The sequence below is a fragment of the Chelmon rostratus genome, chromosome 19 (assembly GCF_017976325.1).
Source record: "Chelmon rostratus isolate fCheRos1 chromosome 19, fCheRos1.pri, whole genome shotgun sequence".
Classification (NCBI taxonomy): Eukaryota; Metazoa; Chordata; class Actinopteri; order Chaetodontiformes; family Chaetodontidae; genus Chelmon; species Chelmon rostratus.
This window is the reverse complement of record NC_055676.1, coordinates 7113167-7132660: the sequence shown is the minus strand read 5'-3', so window position 1 is coordinate 7132660 and position 19494 is coordinate 7113167. Positions and strand designations below refer to the sequence as shown.

General features: G+C 45.3%; 1 protein-coding gene across 1 annotated transcript in view; it reads right to left on the bottom strand.

The window, feature by feature from the left end:
* Nucleotides 1–581: 581 nt before the first annotated feature.
* Nucleotides 582–19494, bottom strand: part of si:ch211-127i16.2 (probable flavin-containing monoamine oxidase A) — a 39375-nt gene continuing 20462 nt past the window's right edge. The window contains exons 9-12 of the mRNA XM_041960667.1: nucleotides 11747–11905; nucleotides 9751–9837; nucleotides 7927–8027; nucleotides 582–930 (exon numbers count right to left, since the gene is read on the bottom strand). Coding sequence (XP_041816601.1) covers nucleotides 582–930; nucleotides 7927–8027; nucleotides 9751–9837; nucleotides 11747–11905 — 696 coding nt within the window. The remainder of the gene's footprint in view (nucleotides 931–7926; nucleotides 8028–9750; nucleotides 9838–11746; nucleotides 11906–19494) is intronic.

Sequence of the window (19494 nt, the reverse complement as noted above, 5' to 3'; positions counted from 1 at the left end):
ACAGAGGCAAATGAGACAACAAGCTGCACGCTGCAAACGTCTCCGATTGATTTCTGTTGGTACTGTACAAAGAATAATTTTCTTTTGATTTGTGATGAGCAAATGATAAAATCATTCAAGCTGACAGGCAAAAATTCAACTGGGGTTACTAAATCTTTCTCTTCCAGAGGTTTTGTTCTAACTTTGCTAACAAGAAAGGGAAATCCTTAATTAAACCAGTAAATTATGCTTATTATTAAATTTGACATTTGTTCTAACATAATTGAAATGTTATTAATCAACACTTCATAATGCGATACATGTTATGCTACAAAAGTGTAAAACTGGAACAGAGTAACACCTCAACTGCTTCAAGAGCACTCTGCATTTAATCTGCACATTCTAAATCATTTTGATAAACACATTACGTAATGCCATAATTTACCTATATAGTGAGATCATTTGATATGATACAATGCATAAAAAAATTAATCTCGTTTATTGAACTTTTGTGGCCCGAGCCAAAAACGAAAAGAAAAAAGATCAGATATCAGGAGGCAATTTTCCTCAGGTGAACTGCACACCTGCTTCACACGTTTCTCTTACAAGAGGAACATCTTGTGCCTGGTTGTTGAAAATGCATTCGTCAGGTAAGTTTTGACCTTTACCAATGCATTCTGATGCTGCGCAAGCAAGAGAGCGGCACTGACTGTCAGCGCTGCTACGACCAGAGCCTTGCTTGTAGAGAGGTACGTGAGTTTGGATGATTGTGTTTGTTTGGCAGGATGCTGATCAGTTTCACTGAGCTGCACTGCCTCCTGCTCCTCCTGGGTCAGTACCATGGGGGTGAGTTCAGCCAGCACTTCCAGAGCCGCTCGCTGACCAGCTTGTACTGCACCACTCATGTACCCACACCACTGGGTGGCTGTCTCTGTGCCTGCCCAGTGGATCCTGTAATTCAAGAAAATCAGTGAGTCACATACAAAACACTGAGATTCGTGCCACTGCTTGAAAAGACATTCATTTTATTCTCTGCTGGAGTAATTACATCCCTTTATGCACATTTATGCAGTGTCTTAAGCCATGAACATTCATTTGCATGATCAGTTTTACAGAGTACACACATGAAGCTGTTGAGAGTTCCTCTCTGATGAACTGATACAGTTTAAGTTTTGCCCTTTAGCAAGTCTCTTTTGGCTTAGACGCTCCATGTCACTGTGCACTGAAATTTGCAAGTGCACGCTCAGCAAATTAAGCTAAGTCTGTTCAGCCATGTAGGGCTTGATCACTACTCCACACCCTTTGACAACAAAGTTAAGTATATCGTATAAGCCTTCGGAATTACTGCTTGTGGTGCTCAGGTCTGTTGTCAACTAGTGCTGCAACTAATGATTAATCTGATTATTTTCATGATTAATCGAATAATCTGTTTAGTTTACACAATGTCAAAAAAAATGCTGATCACATTTTCTCAAAGCTCAAAGTGACATCGTCAAATTGCTTCTTTTGTCCAACCAGCAGTTCAAAACTCAAAGGCTCTTCATTTGCTATCGTAAATAACAAAGAAAAGAAGCTGGAACCAACAAATGTTTGACATTTTTGCTTAAAAATATGCCTGAAATAATTAATATATAATCAAAAAAGGTGGCAATCAATGCTCTCCTGGTTAGCTAATCAATCATTAGACTAATCCTTACAGCTAGTTGTCAGTCCACATCGTGAAGAGTTGAACATACTGCTGTCATACTTAAACATCAAGTAGAATATGCAGACTGCAGAGCTTTGTCATTGGCAAGATGGTAGCATCGTGGGTTTGATTGTGTAACAGTGTAGGGCACTGAAAAAAAAAAAGGAAAAACAACCATTGGAGTCAACGCTTAGGAGATAAAATGTGGCAGTGGCTGCTACCAGCTGCCAGCCCCCAAGAGGTTAAAGACAATGGCTGCAGAACTGAAGATGACACATCTTCGTCTCTTTTTACCGGCGGCATTGTGAAAACATACCACTACCCACCCCCGCGTGGAGGCACCTTAGCAGCGGCTTAGCTACTTTCACAAAGCCCCCGTCCACTGGTCATACAAGCAAAAGTGAGGGGAGAAAATCTAAAAATGCATGTTCTCTTTTGTCTGGAGCTTATGTTTTTAAGGCCAGGGCATCTCTGTATAGCATCACAATGCTTCATTTATACGCTTATAAAAAAAAAGCGGCTCCTGCGATTAAGATGCGGCACTTGTGGCATAAATATTTCAGTTAATTGATCTACTATCCTCTAGCAGTCCACCACATGTAGGAATTTCCCTGAGACCCATTACCTGCCTCTTCCATTTATTGGACCTTTCAGATTTGTTTGGACGGCCCTCTCTGGTTTTGACCCTTGCCTGTCTCATCATCCCATAATCCTTTGCACCTCCAGTTTGTGCAATAAATCATTGAATTGCTTAAGCTCTGCCTCAGTCGTCTGCATTTGTGTCCTATACCTTGTGTTCCTGTTACCCTACTTGCACCAACCATGACTAATGCACTTCCTGCACTGTTGGTTCAGTGAGAAACTTAAGGCCGTTATTCTGGGATACAGATTGACAGGCTGGTCTTGACTTAAATTTTAGCCCTCTGTGGTCTACTCTGCCTGCTGCAGACAGACGCAGAGGTGAGACCTAAAGCAATATATGAGAGATTAGCTTCTGCTCCACAGCTGGCTGGCCTGCAGCCACTGATAGATATTAAATGTGATGGCATGTTCAATGGAGTGGATGGACACTTTGATTGCGTGTTATGTTCTTCAGTTTTCCTTAGAGGTGAGTTGAAGGACCCACTCACAGCCTCTACAGATAAGCGAGAGGCCCTCTTCCAGCAGGTTAAAGTACTCTACAGAAAGTAGCAATTTCTTGAAGTCTGTTATTTACTAACTGTGTAATATGAATGACATTGCAATTATATTTAGGTACCCACAAAAACAAAAGAGAATGATGCGCAGTCTCTGAATGCTTGTGATTCTGCATGCCTTAAGGCTGGAGTATGCTAATCTGGGCTGCACCTAGGTGAACATGCATGAGGATCCCCTACACGTTCATTTGGCAGATTTGTTTTTTAATACTATTACAGATTTGAAATATAGTGTATGTATCTTTTGTTACCCGCCTCTTGAAATGAGCTGTATTAACTAATCAGCTCACTTTACACTCAACACAGCATTGAGATTTGGGATCTGTGCATGTTGGCTCCCCTGTGTGAACCTGCAACCTATGATATGATAACACCTAACACCTGTCTGACAGGAAGTGTAATTATGCAGTACATGTACATGGTACATGGAAGCTAAATGGGCTAAACTACCTAAACAACCTCTATGTACTGCTAAGACACAAGACGTTCCATTAATTCACTCAAAGGATAGTGTGAATGTATACGGATGTATAAGGCTTACTATTCATGTATTCACTAACGCATCATCCTTCAAGGCTCCTCTAGGATACCAGCCCCCAGCCTGGTCCGCCAATCAGAAGAGTAGGGTAGTGCTTCCCCTCAGCACCTTTAATCTGGCCAGTATCCCTGATGATTAATTTATGTTATCTGAACAGCAGAATTAGAGGCCTCGACAGCAAGCAAGCTGTCTCTGGAATCCATATAGACACACTTCTCGGATGTTGCAAAGCAGGCCGCAACAATAAAATTCAAGGGCGCTGTTCAGCAAAGGGTGCTAAAATCACCAACAAAAACATAGTAGTCGAGATTAAACAGAGGATCACCGTGTGCCAAAGCTGCAGTGAGAAATGTTTAGAAGCATTTTGATTGTTTAGTTCAGCCTACTAAAAGATGCCATTGGAGACTTCATCAGCAGAATATCCGAGACCTTGAGCCCTCAAACTGAAAGGCATTTTGGCAACATGTCAACAAGCTTGGAGTTGGTAGGGCACACCACCTGCCTATCCACTGAGAGCTCCTGGAGCCTGATTGGTCTCCTCAAACCGATAAAGACGGCATTTTAAAGTCCTAAAACATCAGTGTGCCCGAGTGTTTAAAGTCATGTATAGGCTCATTTAGTGCAACACATGGTTACACACTTTTGTTTGAGGGTGCTCCGTAATGGATTTATGCAGCGGTGACTCAGTCTGCGTCAAATCCAAAGATCACTGAGATATACTATGTACAAACGATAATGAAAAAGGAAAGCAATGCATTCACCGAGTATGGTAATAAAAATGAAACATGCAGGAATGGTGTAGGGGGAAATCAATCACAACCACACGACCATTACAGCAGCACGCGTAGCAGGTGGCAGTAAACAGTATAATGAGCAGCAGCATTATGACGAGACGAGTGAGAGCTTGTCAGATTAAAAAGACTGCCTTGTGGTCTTGATGAAACTTGATTATCGGTATCTTGTTCAGGAAGATGATTGTAAGATAAGAGTTAAGTGAAACTGATCAGCCAGAACTGTAGAGCAATGCGATATTTCCGCATGTGAGCGTGGTGGCCCGCCATTGGAAGACTCCGACGTGGGTGATTCTAGAAATGCAGCACGGGATTAAACCCATCTCTAAATTTGGGAATAAAGATAAAAGAATTCCTCTGAGCTAGTGGGATATCATTTTGACCTCTGCTGTGTACAAACTGTTCTGCTGTGTTCAGTTTAATCACATTTCCCAGTGGGCTGAGTCAGATACTATAACAGCAGATGAACAAAATGGATTTGAAAAGAAATTGGTCCACATTGTCACATTAAGCACTAATACTGACTCTAGGATGAAAAAAGCTTTCTTTCTATTCCATCATTGATCTTCCTCAAGCATTTGATCATGGTGACTATCGCATTCTCTGGAATAAACTTGTTATTTGTTGTAAAATACACTGTAATGCCTTCCGTCTGTATATGTGGATATTAAATGTTGCCTGAATTGTCTGACAGATTTAATTCTAGTTAAGAGACAGTATTGTATCCCTCCGTCATGTTCTGGCTGTGCCTCTCCCCAGTGGCCCCCAGCTAGTAACGACGGGCCCTTGAGCTCCTCAGTTAAAGGATAACTTTTGCTTTTTACAACCTGGACCTTATTTTTAGCATTAAATACGACCATTTACTCACCCAGACAACTTTGGTGGCATTTGGAGTCGTTTTGAAGAAATTAGCCCCAGAGTAGCGGTGCGTATATCCGTATAATGCGAGTACTCGGGGCATCCATGCGCAGCCTCTATAAACGCATAATCTGCGGCGAAACTCGTTCATATTCCAATATTTTGTTATGATATGCTGGTGCTATTCCCCTCTGAGCCCGTGGTGACATGTTATCAACATCCAGCGTCTCTAGACAACTACCTCAAGGCCCACTCGTGATAAGGGCCCCTTACAGCCCTGGCTGTACTGTCCCAATCCTTGTGTTCCCACTGTTGTGTTTCTTGTTTGTTCTCAATGTGTGTGTGCGTGCGTGTGTGTGTGTCGGTCTGGGCGTGGCTCTACCTTCCAGTCTTTGCCAGATCGCTCAGTTTGCCTTTGTGGCGCTAGTGCTATGTTAGTCTGTGTTTTCCTGAATTCTGAGTAATTTTGTGTTTGCTTGCGACTCAGGTTCACATCCTTCTGTGATCCCTGCCTTCCTTGGCCGGAGTCCTGCCAGTCTGTCCTCCAACAGACCGGACGACAGACTCAACCCAGCTCTCTCTGTTTGTGCCGCTCCACTATAAACTGTGGATCAGCTCTCCAAATCCTCTTCTCACCATCTTTTCAAATGAAACCACACTGAACCGTTGCAAGCTCTCCCTGTCCGAGTCCTGCTTTTGGTCCAAAAATGTAATTCCACTTAGCTCCCTTTCTCCCTTTTACTTTTTTTAAACATACAATCATATAGTGTATCTGACAATCAATGTCCAAAAACCTAAAGGTGAGTTCCTCATGATGACTTAATTGAGTGCAATGGTGGACACTAATCTGTTGTGCAGCCTGTTTTTGCCAACAGAGAGCACCTCTGTGTTTGATCACATGGCATTTCAACACAGATCTAACAGATGTTCTGGACTGAGGTCTGTTCTAATATTCAGAGTTTTAGCTCTCACTGTACAGTCCTGTCACCAGTACCCCCAGCAAGACATACAGCACAATCGTCTCATCTGTCTTAAGAATATTACTTTGTTGGCCTTTATACTATATTTGTCCTTGGCGCTTGTCATTATTGCCCCCTGCTGGTAGTGCACTTTCATGCGCATGTGTACTATTCACACTGAGGCAAGGCTATAGGCGACACTGGCACGCTATCCTGCAGTGGATGGGCATGTCTATTGCACACTTTGGAATGAGTCTGGGCTGGTATGACCTTATGTTAAGTTATGTTATGTATGAGATCATCATTTCTTGCTGAGCTGCACTTAGTCTGCAGTCCAGCTTTTGATGTACGCAAACATCAGGCATTGCCCTGTAAGAAGTCGAAACCTGAGTAAAAAAGAATGAATCCTACATATTATAACTGCTTCTCTGATCACAATGAGACTCATCTGTGTTTCAGCAAGAGGAGCAGTGCTGTTGCTGCCCTTCCAAAGAGAGGATGGAGGCGGACTGACTGGACAATCCCCAACTGGCTGAATGGATTCAAACTTCACTGTGTGGACTCAGAGAGATGAACTGCTACACCTATAGAGCTCTGATGAGAGCTTCACCTGTAATCATAGAGTTAGATTTCACAACTCTAGTTATGGCACCTAATTATGAGCCTCAGCACCAACTTCTAAAATAGTAAAAGTATAAACATTTGATATTATACACAACATAAAGTCCGCACATCTTGAAAGGATTTTAAATGTATTCTGTTTGACTCAGTTTATCGTGGGTTGAATGAACTAATCTTTCTCTGTTGGTAGCAATAATCCAAACAATGTGTAAAGCGCCACAAACCTTTTTTTGTTGTTGTTGTTGTTTTGAAAAAGTTCAGCATCCTACCAAAGAACTCAGCATTTATTCTGCATGCATTTTGGAGCTGGTAACTTAGTAAAGCAATGATGCGCTGACTTCAATTTATTCATAGTTCTTGGCAGCTTTTTCTTCCTTCTTACACCTTCTCTCCTCTATTCTCTCTCAGCACACCTAGAATTAAGTAGGGAGGACCTCTCAGTAAAAATCTCACATACTGACCAGTCAGCCGTTGTATTCACCTAGGATAATTACTCTAATTATAAAAACCACACTGTGGTCAGTATTGAGATTCATGCCCAAATAAAATCCCTTAATCCAGCAGACACTCCTGGAATCCGCTGTGCTGTTAGATACAGTATGGTTACAGCATTTTAGCCAACAGAGCATGGCCATGTCTTCATTACATGTGCTGGATTTGTGTCAAGGTCATAGCATGCCCTTGAGGATCCATTTCCTATATGGCCCAGGAATGTGAATAAGGGCTGCCGCCCCATGCTTCTGTTTGAGTTGCGTTACGTAATGAGCTCCCTCTGCTCCCCGCAGACTTAATGTCATTATGGAAATACATTACCTGGATCCCCCTCCCCACCTCTCGCTCTCATTTGCTCAGCTTTGTGCATCTCCGAACAGGCCATTAGAAATGGATTACAGGACGGTTTCCTATGAGAACACCCTTCCTGACGACCTTTTGCCATTTCTTTAGAACTGGACTAATATGTATCAGTGAAGACATAATCACTCCCATGACTCATGTCAATGATCTGTAGGCTCTGGGGGCTAGTGAGTAATACCTGGTGTTGATTCTGTGTATAAAGATAGCACAAGCATCCAGCAGCCACAGTGTCTCTCATACTGTCATCTAGTGTACAATGATGCCACTTACTATACATTCTTTAGCTCTTGAAAAGATTTAGATCAACGTTTTTGAAACTGTCGCGCCAGTTTACTCCACTGTACATTGCTATTTGTTCTGGTGGGAACACAGAGGAAAGGTGGCTGCTGGGAGAAGGAAAGGTGTGATGCTGTGGTGTGTTTGTCATCAGTGGGGTGATTACCTGCCACAGGGCTTCCTCAGGCTAGGGTGGTAATATGTCAGCAGACCTGGTACCATGACATTAACAGGGCAGCCCCCGCTGTAGTCTTCCTGTGCCCAATCCTGTAAAGTGGAAGCGTTAAATGTCATTTTAATTGTGGTATTTCACGGCACGGTGCAAAAGCATGGCTTTGTTTCAGCAAAATGGCACTTGATGGTACTCCTCAAAATTGGCTATTACGCTGGATTAGCTATTAGCAGCTACTCTTTATTTACAGTGTGAAAACATATGCCATGGACCACCTAAATGCATATTCACCAAAAACTGACTTTACTTGTTGAAGCAGACACTGTAAACATGACCTCTTGTATGAATATAGTTAAAAATGCTCATGGATCGCTATTATTTAAGATGTATAATTTATATTAGTATTGCATTGTAGAATCTGTGTCACCTGACTAGATTGTACAAATTTTCTTACTAACAGTAAGTGTGGACTTGCCAACATCCCCTACTCAATACCTTTCTCCTAAAACGGAGAGGCAGATTAGTGGAATTTAAGCCTTCAGCTTGTCATGTGCAGAGAAATATAGTATACAGAACAGAAAAGAAACTTTGGAACTGGGTTGTCCTGGTCGGTGGTCTCAATAGTTTGTTTCCTATTTTGGAAATACCAAAAAAATCTGATACTCATTGGGCTAAAATAGATAAAATTAGGCCAAATATGTTTCTCAAGACTGCACCATCAATTCATCAGCTTTTATTCTCTTCACAAAGTTCTGAGTTCTTGTCATCGTATTGTATAATTGAATGTTCCCTTTGAGTCCCTACAAAGTACATTCATGACGTCTTTCTAAATTTCTCTGCCTCATGTTTCCTTGAAAACTTTCCATCAGTTTCCAACAGTAAAGTGAGCTTAAAGCAGTTGAGGCTCTAAAAAAAAAAATCAGATTTCTGCATGACAACTGTGCTCTCACATTGTATGCTGCACATCAAGTAAAGTAGCTAAGTACCTGTTCTGTATGAGTGGCACATAATTTAAACAAGTAGGATATCTATTGCTGCATCCCGGGATCACGCAAAAATGTGTAGTGCAACTGCCGGTACACCGATTTGGTATAGATCGTGTTTGGCTTAAAAGATCTTTACCTTAAATCATCAACACTTTTTTTTTGTTTCACACAGCAATCACCTTAATGCTACGTGTGTGCTGCTTCTGCTTCATACACGCACGTTGTTTTCATGCCTTGGCAAGGAGTGACACTGACATGCTATCCTCTAGGGGATCAGCGGGTCTATTACACGCTGTGGCGTGAGACTGAGCTGACTGCATATCGTTTTTTTCCCAGTTTGTCCGCTAGCAGAAGCTCATGTGTGTCTAGAGAGAAATGAGCCTCTATTTTCGGAAAATTACTAGCAGCCATTCAGGTCCACTGCTGCAGCTGGCCATAAGGGTGAGGGAGGGAAAAAACAAAAAAAAAGTCCCCTTTTTCTAGTATAAATCTATGGATGGCCTCTCCTACCAGCCTAGAAAAGAGATAGACTTCTGTCCCTGAGCCATTTCAAAACTCACCAGATCTCATGCTGACCTTTCACCATCCTATGTTTTTTTTTCTTTCTTTTTTTAAGCATTACACCACATTCTAAGTCTTTAAATAAATGTTTGGTTTTAGTTTTGCTGACAGAGATGCAAGCTTTTGCTACACAGAGAAGCTTTCTACTCTGGAATTCAGGGTTAAAAATCTGACTGAATTGAATTGAATGAATTTTGGCACAACAAAAATCTGCCTCAAACCAAAACATTATTGTTTTATTACATCAGACATCTGCCACTGAACTACTTACTTTCTCTTCATAGTGGATGAAAGATGCAGCCTCAGGACCTAGGTATTTGACCAGACTGGAGAGAACAGCTTCTCTTCTCTCGCCACTCTGAAAACAGCAGGAAAGCCGGTGCCAACACGGTACGTACATTACACTTGCTTATCACTCAGAACTATTACAGCAGGCTGCTGAAATATGAAGAGATATTCTAGAAACAAATGCAAGCTGGACACAGGAAGCAGCAGTCAATTTGAATAACTCAACCATGGTCAGCACATGCTCCTGGTTGCATTAGTTCACACGATGAGTTATGTACAGAGCAACTGAGGCCTGAGGACCAAGAGGACAGATCACCATAAAACATGCTGACAGCTGTTGCAAAATTGTCTAAGATTCCTCATCTGCATGTCACTTTACCTTTGCTCTCAGCACACTCGTGTGCAATAATTCGGAGCTGAAACTCATAGTCTCTTAATACACTCCTTGCAGAAGAACAAAGAGGGAATTGAAGCATGGTGCCAAATTGCTTTCGATGAGCAATTTCTTTAAGGGAAAAAAAAGCCCTCGCCGTTAATTTGCTGCAGGACCGCTAATAGTGTGACATTACATTGCAAAAAAATGGCTTTTGTACGACTCCACTTGTGCAAACCAAAACAATCAATCGAGTGAGTCCAAATAATTACACTGTATAAGAGCCAAATGTGAAAAAAAGTAATATAATATTTAGCAGTGTGTAATTGTGACCTTGCTGTCCACTTGCCTCACATACACCAACACTATTTTCCTCTGTTTAGCAGCGAGGTAGCAAGCGGGGGTTAATTATTCAGCACACTAAGCAGCGTGGAACAGCAGGGAGACAGCTCTGCTCGAGCTTCGTAGCAAGTCAGACTAACGACCGAAATGCCAAAACAACACTAGGATGAGGCTGGGTTTATTTATTTGTTTCAGGTGAAGGGAAAGCACTAAATGAAAATGTCAACACGGGAGGAAAGTGGGGAAAAGCAAGAGGAGAGGATGCCGGCTCTGAGTTTGCGGCTGTCAATAGCAATACTGTCTCAGGCAGGACAGATTAAATATAAGGCTATCAGTCGCCAACATGGACATAACGGCATATTACACCTGCATGAATCCAAGACCAGAAAATAACTCATATAGTACAGACTCAACTCACACTTGATATTATGTTGAGTCTGTATTATAATAATTCAGTCAGGTCTTTTAAGGCCATTGCTTAAGGGATTACTTGCTAAGCGAGTGGATAACCATTCATGATGAGATGGCTCCTGACATTCCAATAAAACTTCTCCATTTGATAACACCAATTATAGAAAAGAAATCAAATGCATGATTTATGTAGGGAAAACAAACAAATAAGAGCTTGTTGACGCTATCATGCATGCAGTTCACTGAAATTCAACTTGGATCCTTTTCCTGTCAGTGTTAATGATTGATAATACTGTGGGGTGGGGGGGGGGTGAAATTCTTCCAGATTCTGAAGGGGACCGTGCCAGAAAAGATTTGAAAGCCACTGTTTCCTTGTTCCATATTTACCAGGGTAACGAATATTGAAAGCTGGCAGGACCACCCCACTGTTCTCCTCACTTTACAGAATAATGCTGTGCTGTTTCAGAGCTCAGGTGCTGCACAATCGCTCATGCAAGTTTCATAATGTTGCCCCTGAGCATTTTGTTTGACACAATAACATCATTTTGATAATGCACACTGTGTTGCCTTTGTCTCCACACGAAATATTTACCAGGCTTAAAAAGGCTAAACATGCATGAGAAATCGCACTGTGTGATGCTAGAAACTAGTATAGCCAGCTTAATTTTCACAATACATGCGGACCTAAGGCAGTTTTCAGGTATAATTAACACTCCCACATTTGAATTTGTCAACTCAAATATATATGTCATAGCAAAAAATATGCATCCATTTCTCTGCTCAATTACCATTTATATACATTATGAATTTAAATTATATCATTGTATCAGTCTCCACACTGATAACCCATTACCTCCTTGGAGCTCCACTGAGAAGCCAGCTGGCCGGCCATGAAGCCTACCAAAGCAGCATTTCCACTGGGGCTAGTGGCATCAAAGGTAACACAGAATGGACAGTCATCGGAGGACCCTGCCACTATTTCCCCAGAGAAGCCCTTCTCCTTCCAAAAAGCCTGTGGAGAAACAGAGACAGTTCACAGCTTTATCATTTATCAAGAATTACAGCCATTTAGCACAATACATCATAGTTTTTATCTCGGGCCATCTCTCGTCTGTGGTGTGTATAACTGTCTGGATACAGTACATTATCATTATCAATATATGTGAAAAGTCAGTGGAAGTTGACGGTAATTCACTTTGCTGAACTTCCTTACTCTGCCAGCATCGGTATGCAAGGCAACGAACACTGGTCAGCTCGCTGCTCCTCATGCTAAAAACCGAATTTGTCGAAATGGATCAACAATATTGTTAGTAACTTAAATTCAACACATGAGCAGCCAGTGCAATAGTCCTATTTCCCAATGCTGACACGTGCCAATGCATCAGAAAAGCAACAATAATAACAAATGTGATTTTGACATTAGTTTGCTATATTGGTGATCCTGCTGCTGAACCTTGCCCTTTATTTGCATGCTTGTTCGCAACCTCATGAACTGAATAGAGGCCACACAATGCCTGTACTTGAAGAGTGTGTGCCTGTTTTGAATGCTTGCTCTGCAGCTGAATGTTTGCAGCTGAATTGCGTTTTCTTAATTTTTTATTGCTACTATTGTGGCTGAATTTTATCATCAAAGGCAATAGTGAAAGCTGGGCTGAAGAACCATACAACCTTCCATTATGTGGAAGTTAGGTTTGTGCTGTGTGAGAATTACGTACATTCACAAAATATACAGAGCAGCATAACCTTGGCCAAAATAATATGACAGATTTTACCATTTCAGTATTTATTCTAAGGTACTTCCTAAGACAGCATGAGACCTTCAAATGGAAATCGAATGTCTCATAAAATAATAAGTGTTTGTGTGGCTTGCACACGCTATGCTTAGCCTGCTGGCAACTTCACGGCCTCATGTAATAATAAGTAACTCTGATGTACCTGCAAACAAGGCTTTTGGGCAGTACAGACTGTTTTGAGTGTGCATGAAATGACACTTTGCTGTGACATCTCTTATTTATGCTTACATTCATTTTGTGACTCAGATGCTACGGTATTGGAATAATGTTCTAACACATTTACATTTGTAGATGCACTCATATGCACACGTACATCAGGATGCATTCAATGATTTTTGGTGCATCCATTACTGCAGATGTGCTGTTCTTGTTTGTTTTTTTTACCCTGAATAAATACTGACTGGATCTGATAAATGATCATTGAAAAAATGAATGTGGTTTTTCAGTTGTCTTGCCTTACCTTGCCTAGTTATTAGTTTGAAGATATTTTGCTGAGACCGCAAAAGAATGACTAAACTAACTGTATCCAAATAGAGTAAAAAAAAAAAAGGAAACCTCATTTACATTGCACCGTGCTTGCACTCTCCCAAGTATTGCTTTAAGAATAAAGGAGACACAACATTCTTGCATTATAATTTTAGAGTACTATATACAAAAAATTTCTTCAGGGTCAGTCCTGTGACGGCGGGTGCAGAGAGAGACCCAGGAGCGGAAACGGAGAAGGTTAACAAAAGTTTATTTTGCAACAACAGGCAATAACTGAAACAATCGCTGGCAGCGTGAGGTCCAAACAAAACACGAACTCAGAGAGGTCCAGAGAGTGCTGGGCTGTGTGGGCAAGGGAGGCACTGGAACAAAAAGAGAAGAGACAAACAATTAATCAAAAAAGTTCCGCAAGCTATAGAAACGTACAATACCACAGGAGACTGAGACCAACTGATACCACGGAACGTGGAAGTATACTCTGGCGTCGAGGAGTCACTCCGCAGAGGTTAAATAGGCGTCCTAATCTCCGGAAGTGAACTCAGGTGTGCCCAAACACTCCTCGACGCATCGGGGGGGAAGGGAGCCTCAGGAAAACAAAACGTAAAGTTACAGCCCACAAAACAGAACACAGGAAATGGACCTTCAAAATAACAGCACAGACAATACCAACCGCCACAGTACCCCCCCCTCAACGAACGCCTCCAGGCGTTCTACCCGGCTTGTCCGGGTGAGCGGCATAAAAGTCCCGAAGGAGAGAGTCATCCAGAATGAGTCCCCTGGAGACCCAGGAACGCTCCTCTGGACCGTAACCCTCCCAATCCACCAAGAACTGGAAACCACGGCCGCGTGGACGGACATCCAAGATCCGTGACACCGTGTAGGCGGGATGACCATCAATGAGGCGGGGGGGAGGTGGGGCGGCGGCCGGCGGGCTGAGCTCGCTGGAATGCACCGGCTTCAACAGGGAAACATGGAAGGTGGGGTGGACCTTCATAGAGTCTGGTAGCTTGAGCCTGACGGCAGACGGATTAATGATCTTCAACACCTCGAAAGGACCGACAAAACGGGGAGAGAGCTTACGTGACTCGACATCCAACGGAAGATCCCGTGACGACAACCACACCTGCTGACCCGGTCGGTACTCGGGGGCGGAGACGCGGCGAGCGTCGGCCAGCCGTCGGTTCCTCTCCGTGGAGCGGGTGAGAGCAGCTCTGGCAGACTGCCATACCTCCTTAATCCTCCGGAGGTGCTCCTTCACAGAAGGGACGGATACCGCAGTCTCCTGCTCGGGAAACAAGGGAGGTTGATAACCCAAACAGCACTGAAACGGTGACATACCTGTGGCCGAACAGGAGAGGGAGTTGTGGGCATATTCTATCCAAGGCAGGTGTGTACTCCAAGAGACGGGATGATGAGCAGCCACGCAGCGAAGAGCGGACTCCAGATGTTGGTTAGCTCGCTCTGTCTGGCCGTTACTCTGGGGATGGTAACCAGAGGACAGACTTGCCGTGGCCCCCACCGCCTTACAGAACTCCTGCCACACCTGGGAAGCGAACTGTGGACCCCGGTCCGAGACCACGTCGAGGGGAATTCCGTGAAGCTTGAACACATGAGTCACGAGTAGACTAGCAGTCTCGAGGGCAGAAGGCAGTTTAGGCAGAGGAACATAATGCACAGACTTGGAAAAGCGATCAATAATAGTTAAGATGACAGTGTTACCTTCAGATGGAGGAAGACCAGTAACAAAGTCCACGGCGATGTGAGACCATGGGCGGCTTGGGACGGGCAAGGGGTGCAGTAACCCCGCAGGGGGATGATGAGAAGCTTTTCCCCTGGCACAGACAGAGCAAGCGGCAATAAATGCACGGGTGTCGCGGTACATCCTCGGCCACCAGAAGCTCTGACGGAGGAACTGGAGGGTGCGGTGGAAACCAGGGTGACAGGTAAGTCTAGAGGAGTGAGCCCACTGGAGAACTTGCGACCGGACCGAATCCGGGACAAACTTGCGATCGGGGGGACCGGAACCAGGGTCCGGTTGTTGCTTCTGCGCCTGGAGCACGAGGGATTCGATCTCCCATGTAGCCATACCCACGATGCAAGCCGGCGGGAGGATGACATCCTGATGTTCCGAGTCCAGGGGAGGGGCATAGAGACGGGACAGGGCGTCGGGCTTAGTGTTACGGGAGCCGGGGCGATAGGAGAGGGTGAAATTGAACCGGCTCAAAAACAGAGCCCATCTGGCTTGGCGGGGATTAAGCCTCTTCGCGGTGCGTAAGTAGGCGAGGTTTTTATGATCAGTCCAGATCAAAAAGGGAACCGTAGCGCCCTCCAGCCAGTGCCTCCATTCTTGAAGCGCCCAAACCACAGCCAGCAACTCTCTATTCCCGACGTCGTAATTCCGCTCGGCCTGGGATAAGCGGCGGGAAAAGAAAGCACAGGGATGCAGTTTGTGAGTCTGAGGGTCTCTCTGGGAGAGGATGGCACCAGCACCGGAGTCGGAAGCGTCCACCTCGACCACGAACTGACGAGTGGGATCGGGGTGTTTGAGCACCGGGGCAGAGGTAAACAGTGCTTTAAGCTGGGTGAAAGCCTGTTGGGAATCGGGAGACCACTGGAAGGGGATTTTCACAGAAGTAAGTCTAGTGAGGGGAAGAGCTACCTTACTGTAGTCACGGATAAATCTGCGGTAGAAGTTAGCGAAGCCGAGAAACCTCTGCAACTCCTTCCGGGTGGTGGGAACGGGCCAATCCGTGACAGCTTGGATCTTGGCAGGATCGGGTCTTAGCTGACCCTTGGCGATGATATAGCCGAGGAAACCCACTGAGTCAGAGTGAAACTCGCACTTCTCCGCTTTAACAAACAATTTATTCTCAAGAAGTCTCTGAAGCACTAGTCTTACATGCTGTCTATGTTCCTCTAGATCTCGAGAGAAAATCAATATGTCATCTAAATAAACGAAAACAAACCGGTTTAACATGTCTCTGAGGACATCGTTAATGAGAGCCTGGAAGACAGCGGGGGCGTTGGTGAGACCAAAAGGCATGACTAAATATTCGAAATGACCTAACGGTGTGTTGAAAGCTGTCTTCCACTCATCACCCTCCTTTATCCGGACGAGGTGATAAGCGTTGCGCAGATCAAGCTTGGAGAAGATGGTGGCGGAGCAGAGTGGTTCGAAGGAGGGGTCGATGAGAGGGAGAGCGTACCTGTTCTTAACGGTGATGTCGTTAAGTCCACGGAAGTCGATGCAGGGGCGAAGGGAGGCGTCCTTCTTCTTAACAAAAAAGAAGCCAGCCCCTAACGGAGAGGATGAGGGGCGGATGAGTCCAGAGGCTAGAGAATCCTGGATGTATGTCTCCATGGCTTCTCTCTCGGGGCGTGACAGGTTATACAGCCGACTAGAAGGGAGAGGAGCACCAGGGAGGAGGTCTATGGAGCAATCGTAGGGGCGATGAGGAGGCAGGGACAGGGCTAACTCTTTACTGAACACAGGGGCTAGGTCATGGTACTCGGGAGGCACGGAGGTAAGGACAGGGGGCGTGGGAGGTGGTGGAGAAACACGGGAAGAAAATGGGTTGGCCGAACGAAGACAGTGGGCATGACAGAATGGGCTCCAGGTGGAGATACTAGCTGTAGTCCAGTCTATCTGGGGGTTATGTTTAAGCAACCAGGGGAGGCCCAACACCAGGGGGATCTGAGGGGAAGGAATGACGAAGAATTGGATGTCTTCTCTATGATTCCCAGAGATTATGAGCGTGACCGGGACCGTACGTTGAGTGACCTGAGCTATACGTCGGCCGTCTAAGGCGGTTACATTTCTGGGCACCGGGAGGGATTCAAGGGGGAGCTTAAGCTGGGTGGCTAGTTCGGTGTGGATGAAGCTCTCGTCTGCCCCTGAGTCAATCAGAACCCTCATGGGAAGCGACTCACGACCCCAAAGCAGACAGGAGGGCACGGTAATACGGGAGGGAGAGCTGGGATTAGGGGATGTCTGACTCACCAGTGCGCTCTCCGTCACGGGTGAGCCTGCCCTTTTGGCGTCTGAGGGCAGTTAGCGAGAAAATGACCTCCCTGGCCACAGTAGATACAGAGCCGCTGGCTGAAACGTCGCTGCCGCTCGCTGGGGTGGAGACGGGTCCGACCCAACTGCATGGGCTCCGAAGGGTGAGAGGAGGACGTGGAGGGAGCAGCGGAGTGGCCGGAGGATCCGCCACTGGCTGAAGGGGGAGCGAGGGAAGCTGGCTCGTGAACATGAGAGAGGCGAGTCTGGGCTTTCTCTCTCTGTCTTTCTCTCAAGCGGTTATCTATGCGTATGGCGAGGGAGATTAATGACTCTAAGGAATCGGGTTCATCTCTGGAAGCTAATTCGTCCTTTAACTCACTAGAAAGACTCCGTAAGAAAACACCTCGTAGCTCTAACTCCCCCCACCCGCTCTCTGAAGCTGCGATACGGAAGTCAATAGAGTAATCTGCCACTGATCTCGCTCCCTGCGCCAAGGAGAATAGGCGTCTAGCAGTTTCCTGCCCCTGTCGTGAATGATCAAAAATACGACTAAGTTCCCTCGAGAAACTGTCGAAAGACGAGAGAATGGGGGAGTGCTGTTCCCATAACGCTGTAGCCCACTGCGCTGCCCTGCCCCGTAACAAATTAACTGTATAAGCTATCTTAGCTCTATCAGAAGGATAACTAAGGGGTTGTTGATCAAATACTAGTGAACAGCGCAAGATAAACCCCCCAGCATTACCAACTTCACCTGAAAAGGGTTCGGGGGCCGGCACATACGGCTCACGCTGAGAGACAGACAGAGAGGTAGATTGGGCTGCAGCGGTTGCCGGTGGGGGTGGCGCTGGTGTGGGACTTGGGGAGGAAGGAGAGCCACGGGTGTCCGTGCGGCTGAGGTAAGCGGTGAGGTCACGGACTTGGACGCTGAGACCTTGTACTGCCTCCATTACTCCCCGCAGCATGTCCTCGTGCTGGCCGAGACGTAGTCCTTGATGGGCGAGCGCCGCTCGAAAGGGGTCCGAATCCGCTGGGTCCATGTTTGGCCAGAGTATTCTGTGACGGCGGGTGCAGAGAGAGACCCAGGAGCGGAAACGGAGAAGGTTAACAAAAGTTTATTTTGCAACAACAGGCAATAACTGAAACAATCGCTGGCAGCGTGAGGTCCAAACAAAACACGAACTCAGAGAGGTCCAGAGAGTGCTGGGCTGTGTGGGCAAGGGAGGCACTGGAACAAAAAGAGAAGAGACAAACAATTAATCAAAAAAGTTCCGCAAGCTATAGAAACGTACAATACCACAGGAGACTGAGACCAACTGATACCACGGAACGTGGAAGTATACTCTGGCGTCGAGGAGTCACTCCGCAGAGGTTAAATAGGCGTCCTAATCTCCGGAAGTGAACTCAGGTGTGCCCAAACACTCCTCGACGCATCGGGGGGGAAGGGAGCCTCAGGAAAACAAAACGTAAAGTTACAGCCCACAAAACAGAACACAGGAAATGGACCTTCAAAATAACAGCACAGACAATACCAACCGCCACAAGTCCCATCCATTTTCTGGACAGGACGGCTCAGTGGTCCTACCAAAGTGCACTATCAGGGAGGCTAATTTGAGTGACCAACAGGCGTGAAGTATGACGGCATACCTTTATCCAATTCGAGACTTCAGGAGACACTGAGGAGAAGAGGCATTTGCTGGCAATACACAGTGAGTAAACAGTGCACAGCGTGCTGAACGAGGTTGCAGTTCTGCAAACACGCAGCTTCGGTGAGGATCCTGCCCTAGTCAAGGCTGCGACATTGTTGGACGTTGTTCAGCTCAGCGTACATGGACCTTTATATCTCAAAGCAGGACACTTGCTGACCCCTGACCTGTCACCCCACAACAATCCACTCACCACTGTTTGGATACATTGCCTACACACCATACACAAACAGGCTCCTTCAGGCTACAGAATTTCCTACTGCTCAGCCTTTTACACCCAGACTTCACATGAACTCTATATTATGCGGAGATGGTGGGTGTTTCCCTGGCAAATTTCCCAGTATTGGAAAGAGATGTCACAGGTAGGTGAAGATACAGATGTGATGCCCAGCCTGATGCTGCCTCTTGGATCCTGAGAGAGACCAGGGGGTGCTTCTATAATTGTCCCCCATTGTGGAGAAGATATTCCAAGGCCGGAATGCAGACTTAACTATTTATGCTGAAACTGCAAAATCCTTGGGAATGCTCCAGTGAACTGCTCAGTCAGCTCAGTGTTCTCTTTTTTTTCCCACATCTTCTAGTAGAGATACGTCTGCTGCCCTCTGCTATCAAAGTG